General features: G+C 37.1%; 1 protein-coding gene across 1 annotated transcript in view; it reads right to left on the bottom strand.

Annotated features, from left to right (window-relative positions):
• SEC22A (SEC22 vesicle trafficking protein homolog A (S. cerevisiae)) overlaps positions 1–9,688 on the bottom strand; it is a 92,161-nt gene that overhangs the window by 47,326 nt on the left and 35,147 nt on the right. Inside the window, exons 3-4 of the mRNA XM_006869362.1 lie at positions 6,196–6,359; positions 4,915–5,109 (exon numbers count right to left, since the gene is read on the bottom strand). Coding sequence (XP_006869424.1) covers positions 4,915–5,109; positions 6,196–6,359 — 359 coding nt within the window. The remainder of the gene's footprint in view (positions 1–4,914; positions 5,110–6,195; positions 6,360–9,688) is intronic.

Here is a 9,688-nt window from a genome sequence, read left to right as displayed (position 1 = left end):
CTAAAAGTCAGTACCAACAAACTCGATGGTACCTAACAACAACAACAACAGGGAAGACCAGTTAACATCACTATTATTCAAATTTATGCACCAACCACTAAAATCAGTGAGGATGAACTTGAAGAATTTTACCAACTTCTTCAATCTGAAATTGATCAAACATGCAATCAAGATGTATTGCTCACTACTGGTGACTGGAATACAAAGGTTGGGAACAAAGAAGGAAAATATGGCCTTGGTGATAGAAATGATGCTGGAGATCGCATGGTAAAATTCTGCAAAGCCAATGATTTGTTCCTTTCAAATACCTTTTTTAGACAGCATAAGAGACGACTATACGCATGGACACCACCAGATTAAATACACAGAAATCAAATGGTCTACATCTGTGGAAAGAGATGTTGGAAAAGCTCCATATCATCAGCCAAAACAACGTCAGGGGCAGATTGTGGAACAGACCATCAATTGCTCATAAGCAAATTCAGACTGAAGTTGAAGAAAATGAAAACAAGTCCACGAGAGCCAAAATATGACCTTGAATATATCACACCTGAATTTAGAGATCATTTGCCAAGTTCAGACTTGGAAAATTAGACACTAATAACCAAAGACCAGAAGAGCTGTGAGATGACATCAAAACATTATACAGGAAGAAAGCAAAAAGTCTTTAAGAAAACAAGACAGAATGAAAAGATCAAAATGGATGTCAGAAGAGACTGAAACTTGTTTTCCAGAATAGAGATGCTAAAGCAAACAGAAGAAATAAGGAAGTAAAACAACTGAACAGAAAATTTCAAAGGTCAGCTTGAGAAGATAAAATCAAATATTACAACAAAACATTCCAAGATCTGGAGTCAGAAAACCAAATGGGTTTTCTCATGCTCATCATTTCTCAAGCTGGGGGAACTGAAGAAAAAATTCAAGCTTCCACTTTCGTTACTGAAGGATTTTCTGGGCAAAGTATTGAATGATGGCGAACGCATCAAAAGAAGATGGAAGGAATACATAGAATCACGGTACCAAAAGGAAATGGTTGATGTTCAATCGTTTCAAGAGGTAGCATGTGATCAAGCGCCAATGATGCATTAGATACTAATGACTAAAGTCCAGAATTATGGGATGACACTAAGAACATCATACAGGAAGAAAGCAAAAGGTCATTAAAAAGACAAGAAAGAAGGAAAAGACCAAAATGGATGTCAGAAGGGATTGAAACTTGTTCTCCATCATAGAGATGCTAACGCAAAAACAGAAGAAACAAGGAAGTAAAAGAACTGAACAGAAAACTCTAAGTTTCACTGAAAGCATTGGCCAAGAACAAGGCTCCACAACTTATGGAATACAAATTGACATCTTTCACCAAACTGATATAGTATTGGAGGCACTTGCTCATCTATGGCAAGGAACTTTGGAAAACAGCAACCTGGCCAATCGATTGGAAGAGATCCATATTTGTGCTGAATCCAAAGAGCAGTGAACTAAAGGAATGCAGAAATCATCAGAAACTATCATTAATATCACATGCAAGTAAAATTTTGTTAAAGATAATTAAGAAGTGGCTGTAACAGTACATTGACAGGGAACTGCCAGAGGTTCAAGCCAGAGTCCTTTTTGTTTCCAACCTTTGTACTCCAATCACCAGTAATTATTAACACATTTGATTGCATGTCTGAGGCTGTGGAACAAAGGATATAATTGCTGATGTCAGATGGCTCTTGGCTGAAAGATGTTTATCTGTGATTAAACCAGAAAGATGTTTGTTGTTGTTGTTGTTGTTATGTGCAGTGGAGTTGGTTCCGACTCATAGCAACCCTATACAGGGTTTCCAAGGCTGTAAATCTTTACGGGAGCAGAAAGCCTCATCTTTCTCCCACAGAACAGCTGGTGGTTTCGAACTGCTAACCTTGAGGTTCGCAGCCAGATTCGTAACCACTACGCTACAAGATGTTTTATTAACTATGCAAAGGCTTTTGACCATGTGGATCATGATAAGCTATGGATAATATTGTGAAGAATGAATGTTCCAGATACTTAATTGTAATTATGAGGAACCTGTACATAGACCAAGAGGCAGTCATTTGAACAGAACAAGTTGACACTGAACGGATTAAAATCAGGAAAGGTGTGTGACAAGTATAGTTGCCTTTTATGTTGCTTAAAAAAATATTTGCAATGAAGAAGTCATTGGTCTTTTAAAATTCTATCATATGTTCTTCAGCATCGTTTCTATCACCAAGGCCATTACTTTCCAACTACTGATCAGTCCTTTTTGTTTCCAATCTTTGCACTCCAGTAATTATTAATACATTTGATTGCATGTCTGATCAATTTCAGAGTGAAGAAGTTGGTAGAATTCTTCCATTTCATCCTCACTGATTTTAGTGGTTGGTATGTAAATTTGAATAATAGTGGTATTAACTGGTCTTCCTTATAGCCGTATGGATATTATCCTATCACTGACAGCATTGTACTTCATGAAAGATATTGATATATTGTGATTAACTTTGCAGTCTAGGAGCGGCGGTCCCTGGGACCATGAAGGCAGAATTGCGGAGAGCAGGACCCTACCCAGAGAAGCAGTGATGCCTGAGATGGAGGCAGAGACGATGACGTGAAGAGATGGAGCTGAGGACTTTAGACCCAGAGAGGGAAAGGGGCTGTGTGCTGACGACCGGGGGTGGGGGAGGTGGAGAAGAATGGGGGGGCAGGCTTGTAGATTATACCCTTTGGTTGGATGATGATGCATGGAGGGGAATGTAACCATGGCAATGAAACAATATATGATAGGATGAATGTAAAACTAATGTTCTCCCATGTAAACTATCACATAATTCACAATAAAACGTTTAAAAGAAAAAAAAAATAGATTTTGATATGTTCGCTTTGATGATGAATGCAACGCCATTCCTCTTCAATTTGTCATTCCCCCATAGTAAATGATGTGATTGTCAGATTCCAAATGGCCAATATCAGTCCATTTCAGCTACTAATGCCTAGGATGCTGATCTCTACGTGTTTCATTTCATTTTTGACAACTTCTAGTTTTCCTAGATTCATACTACATGCATTCCATGTTCCAATTATTAATGGATTTTTACAGTTGTTACTCCTCATTTTGAGTAGTATCCCTTTGGCAAATGAAGGTCCCGAGGGCTTTACTCCATTTGTATCATCACAGTCAAATCTACCTTGAGGAGGCTCTTCCCCAGTCGCATTATGAGTGCCTTCCAATCTGAGGGGCTCATCTTCCAGCACTGTATCTGACAGTGTTCTGGTGTTCTTCATCATGTTGCAATATTAAATAATCTGGTGCTGACATCATTCCACTTCTACTCTTAAGATTTTCAGTGACTAAATATTTGGTAGTCCATCTATCTTTCTTCCTAGTCTGTCTTTGTCTGGAAGCTCAGCTAAAACCTGTCCACTGCTGGTGACCCTGATGGTATTTAAAATACCTGTGGCGTCATTTCCAGAATCACAGCAACACATAAGCCACCACAGTATGACAAACTGACAGATGATTGCTAGACAATAACAAGGTTGTACTCTTTCATCATACTTATTCAGTCTGAATGCTGAGCAAATAATCTGAGAAACTGGATTAGATGAAGAAGAACCTGACACTAGGATCAGAGGAAGACTCATTAATAATTTGCCATATATAGATGATACAACCTTGCTTGCTGAAAGAGGAGAGGACTTAAAACACTTACTGATGAAGATCAAAGATCACAGCCTTCAGTGCAGATTGTACCTTAATATAAAGAAAACAAAAATCCTCACCACTGAACCTACAAATAGCATCAAAATAAATGGTGAAAAGGTAGAACTTGTCAAAGACTTCAAAGATTTCATTTTGCTTGAATCTATAATCAGTACTCATGGAAGATTCAGTCAAGAAATCAAACGACATATTACACAAGGCAAATCTGTCCACAAAACCACTTTCTTTAAAGTGTTCATGAACAAAGATGGTCAGTTTGAGGACAAAGGTATGCCTGACCCAAGCCATGGTAGTTTCAACAGCCTCATATGCAAGTGAAAGTTGGACAACGAATAAGGAAGATCATAGACGCATTGATGCATTTGAGTTATGGTGTTGGAGAAGAATATTAACAGTGCCATGGATCGCCACAAGAACAAACTGTGTTGGGAAAAGTATAGCCAGAACGCTCCTTAGGGGCCAGGATGACAAGGCTTAGTTTCTCATACTTCGGACATATTATCAGGAGGGACCAGTCCCTGGAGAAGGACTCATGCTTGGAAAAGTGGCAGTTACCATTGGGGAAGACCCCCAACGAGATGGACTGGCACAGTGGCAATAGCAGTGGGCTCAAATATAACAAAGATTGCTATGATGGTGCAGGACTGGGCAGTGCTTCGTTCTGTTTTCTACAGCATCACTATGAGTCAGAACCAATTCGTTGGCACCTAACAACAATGACAAGTCATGGTGAACGAGCATTATTCCCTATTTTAATAGGACTATAGAATTATGTCATGAACATACTATACTGTACTTTCACCAAAATATTTCAAACCATTTTTAGGATTTTATTCATATATTTTAGAGCATTTGGTATTTAGTTCAGAAATTTTCCAAACTGCCAGGCTATTGGCTTGACTCCATGCATTTTATATGTTAACTCATCCTTATCCAGAGGGGCTTAATGGATAGGAACAAGAAGATGAGAACTTCCAAAGTCAAGAATGCAATATAGTGTGAATCTGGCAAACGAAAGAACATTACTTAGGAACCTGTTTGTCAACTATATTTCCTAGAATATGGACATTTTTTACAATATTAAGATGGGGCTACCAACACCATGAGTCAGTTTCCAGAACAGTTATGGGCTCAGTCCTTATAAAATAATTATTCTTTTAAAAATGAAATAACTGATATCCAAAACTCACCAGAAGAAATCTTCCCAGCACCTTTATAGTCAACAGACAATGCAGATGTGACTCCATTGGCTGACCCCAGTTCACACATGGGAATTTGATAAGGAGGCCTCAGTTTGATTTCTGTCTGCATATCAGACAGATTTATTTTTGTTGAAAGAGACCTGGGATTATTGTACCGCTGCTTGGTCCTCTGAATGAAGTTATCTATGTAAAACAAAAAATAAATTTCCTTGCTGTCATGTATGAATTAAATCATTAAAAAGCGTGATGTTCATGGATTTTACAGATAAACAACTTTTACAGACAAATTTTTACCAATAAACAATTGAATTTGTTATTCAAAATGGTTCAATTTGACAGGGAATATTCTAAAAGCATTTGTGCTTATATGTTAATATAAAATGGAGTAAACAGTTTTATACCCTAGAAATTAATAAATGTAAGTAAGTTTAGTATTACATGTGTGAGAGAATATTCTTACTGCATCCACTTCAAGGAATTACAGAAAGAAAAATCATCTTTAAACCAGAGTCTTCATTTTTATAGGAATTCTGAATCTAATGAAATATTGTGTCAATATTAGCTATAATTACACAAGAACATACACTTTGTGTTGTGGGTTTTTATACATATGTCCTTATTTATTGCTTATAATATTAGGATATAAATCTTCAAGAACAAATTTAATGAAATCAATAAAAGGTGTTTCCTAAATTATCTTCGAAGTCAAACTGCAAACTTAGTATTTGTAAATTGGTTCTACTTTTTTTCCCCCCTCTACACTAGTCCATGGCATGTAACAACAACATGTTAGGAATCAAGCAAGCTTATGCCCACACACCTAGATTTAAATTCAACCTGCTGACTATTTTTATAAATAAAGTTTTATCGGAACATAACCATTCATTTATATACTATCCAGTCCTTTACTGAAAATATTTGTTCACCCCTGTTCTACACCAAGCAGACGCTATAAGAGTATCACATAAACACAAAACTCTGCATATCTGAGAAACTGTTCTCTATCGGTTATATTCCAATAAAGGACAGGATTAATTCTTGGTGCCAGTAAGCATGATCCCCTTCACAGTACAACCACAATTTTTTCTAATAGGCACCTTAATCAGGTTAAGAAGTTGCCGTAAGTTATATATCATTTGCCAAGTTTTTTCACAAAAGCAAGATAGCAGAATTTTCTGTGTTTCCACTTCTGCCCCCTGTATCAGATGAAAAACTGCTATGACTGAAGGAGACAGGATAATAAAAGAAAAAGCAAAATCAGGCCCTTACCAAATTCAATGAAACAGTATGGTCTGACAGCAGTATTTGTCTTCATCATGTTATAAGTAGTAATGAACTCCTTCTGAAGCTCATCCAGGAAAGAGAAGGCCAGAACATTTGGGTAATTTTCAGTGCACAACATCATGTAGCTCACTCCCAGAGAGCTAATAAAACTACAGTGTAAAAAACATTGGTTTTAAAATTTCAAATTAAATCAAGGTAATTCGTTGCTTCACAAGACTGGTTTTATACACCATAAACTGCTACAACAGTCGTAATGAAAATATTAATATTTATTATCTATTCCATCAAAAATTTTAAAGGAACCAAAATATGCTTATTAAGTTATAGTTTAAAAGAGTATACAAAAGGGTAAAAAGAAAAGGAATGAATAAATATACAAGTATCTAAGGGTACAAATAAGCTGAAAGTTTAACCCTTTTCCCCAGTGGGACTTACTCCTGTTTAAGTCAAGAATCCTTTAGCGTCTAATGAACGTTCTAACACTCTTTCCAGAAATACGCTCAAACAACACAACATTTGCACACAATTTCAGGGAGGTTACTGACCTCTTGAAGTCATCCAATGATACCAGAGTTAATTCTCTACTTCATACAGTAGTGAATTATAAACCTTGGGGAAAAGGGAGTGTCTGTGTATGTTGAAGTTATGAGTCCATAATAATAAATAAATGAAAATAAGGCCAAAGTAGGATTCTGGCTTAAATTCAATGCTGAGTGCTGACTACAAAATGTAAAGGTAGTGCTGGAATTGGAAAAAAAATCAATACTTTGCCACCATCATAGTAAAGACTGGGTCAGGCAAGGACAATAAATAGATGCTAAATCTAGGGGAAGATTTTAGTGAAGAGCAGGATATTTGCACGACTTTAAGGTGTCTTTCCATGCAGTGCTATCAGTTACAAGGAGAAAATACTAATTGTACAGTAGACAACAAACAACACCTTGACTAGGTACTCTAACATCATTTAGGAGGGACAGGTGGATATTATGAAAATATTTAAGAAAAACACATCATCTCTGTAGTATTCTTCCTGAGAGCACATTGTCTAAATCTATTCATGAGAAATGCCTCAGAATGAAAAAAAAAATCTGTTGAAAAAAGAGGAGGGGCTGTATTCTTTTAAAATCTCAATGTTATAGAAGAAAGCAAAGATGTGGAAATGACTCAGAACAAAAGAGGTTAAAGAGACATGATAACTAAATGCAATACCTGGACCTAGACTGAATCATGTTATCAGAGAAGGAACAAAGTGCTGCAAAGGACATTTCTGGGTCAATTAACCAAAATGAGAATGGACAGTACATTAAAGCATAGTATCAATATTTAATTTACTCAAGTTTTACTATAATTAAATAAGAGATTATCACTAATCTTAGAAAATATAACAATGCAATTAGGAATATAGAAGATGGTATCTGTAAGTTACTATCTCAAATGGTCACACAAAAATAAATATGATAGAGAAAGTGGCAGAGGTAAAGAGACACGTAGGGGACATAACATAATGCAATGGGTAAAATGTTTTAAAAAGTTAAATCTGGGAAGAGATACTGGTTGTACTTTTCTTATTCATGCAACCTCTCAATGCAAACAAAATTTTCTATTTGAAGCATTAAACCATTTAAATTAAACATGTTATCACTGGAAGAAAATAAAACTTTCCAGAAAATAGTACTGAAAACATACGAGCTTTGAACATTCCAACACATGGAAATCCTATGAGTGTCAGAGTAGAAGTGCAATAGCTCTGGTAGCGTAGTGGTTACAAATTGGGCTGCTAACCTCAGGGTCATCAGTTTGAAACTACCAGCTGTTCCGTGGGAGAAAGATGAGGCTTTCTGCTCCCGTAAAGATTTACAGCCTCGGAAACCCTATACAGGGTCACTATGAGTCAGAACCGACTTCACGGCATATAACAACAACAACAATCTTATGGAGGAGTCCTGGTGTGACACTGAAGGAAAAGCAGGGATTACTAACCAGAAGGTCGGCAGTTCAAAAACACCAGCTGCTACTTCAAAACCCTCTAAGGGTCAAAAAAAAAACAAAAAAAAAAAAAACCCAACCCTTCTAAGGTCTAAGGGTCACTGTAAGTCAGAACCAATTTAACAGCATGTAAGAACATTATAAAAGCGGGTCGTCAGGTCTTTCTTCTATAGTGTCAACTGTTGTTGAAGTGCCATTGAGTTGGTCCGACTTATAGCAAGCCTGTATAGGGTTTCCAAGAAGCAACTGGTGAGTATGAACCACCAACCTTGCAGTTCAAACTGAGCTTGAGGTTGAGTGCTTATCTTACAGCGCCACTTGTTGTTGTTGTGAAGTGCCACTGAGTTGGTTCTGACTCATAGCGACCCTGTATAAGGTTTCCAAGAAGCAGCTGGTGAGCTTGAACTGCCAACCTTACAGCGCCATTTGGTGGATTCAAATCACCAACCTTCCCATTAGCTGTTCTTGTTAAGTGCGAACGAGTTGGTTCCAACTCACAGTGACCTTGTATAGGGTTTCCGAGGAGTGGCTAGTGGTTGTTAATGAGTCTTCCTCCAATCCTGATGCCACATTTTTTTTCATATAAAACAGCTTCTAGAATTATTTAATTAACATATTGATTGAATAAGTATGGTGAAAGAATACAACTCTGGTGCACACCTTCCCTAATTTTACACTATACTAGGTGAACAACTGCTTCTTGGTATATATACAGGTTTCTCAGGAACACAATTAAGTGTTCTAGAATACTCATTTTCCACAATGTTGTCCATAGCTTGTCATGATCCAAAGCTTTTGCAAAATCAATAAAGCACAGGTAAACATCCTTCTGGTATTCTCTGCTTTCAACCAATTCCATCTGACGTCAGCAGTGATATCCCTCATTCTATGTCCTCTTGTGAATCTGGCTTGTACCTCTGGAAGTTCTCTGTCAATGTATGATTGCAGTCATTTTTGAACTGCCTTTAGTAAAGCTTTACTCACATGAGATACCAATGATACCGTCTGATATTTTCTGCATTCCCTTGGGTCACCTCTCTTTGGAATGGCACAGTTACAGATCTCTTCCAGTCAGTTGGCCATGCAGTTGTCTTCCAAATTTCTTGGCATAGATGAGGGAGTGCCTCCAGTGCAACATCAGTTTATTAAAAGATTTCAATTTGTATTCCCCATCAATTCCTGAAGCCTTGTTCTTTGCCAATCCTTCAGTGCATGTTGGACTTTTTCCTTTAGTACCACTGGTTCTTGATCACGTGTTACCTCTTGAAATGGTTGAACATCTTTTTGGTACAGCGACTCTATGCATTCTTTCTATCTTCTTTTGATGCTCTCTGCATCATTAAATATTTTTTCCCATATTCCTTCAATATTGCAAGATGGGGCTTGAATTTTTATTTCAGTTCCCTCAACTTGAGAAATGCTGAGCATGTATTTCTCTTTTGGTTTTCTAACTCCAGGTCTTTGCACATTTCGTTGTAATATTTTACTTTGT

The sequence above is a fragment of the Chrysochloris asiatica genome, unplaced genomic scaffold (assembly GCF_000296735.1).
Source record: "Chrysochloris asiatica unplaced genomic scaffold, ChrAsi1.0 scaffold00130, whole genome shotgun sequence".
NCBI lineage: Eukaryota > Metazoa > Chordata > Mammalia > Afrosoricida > Chrysochloridae > Chrysochloris > Chrysochloris asiatica.
This window is presented reverse-complemented; position numbering and strand designations above follow the sequence as displayed.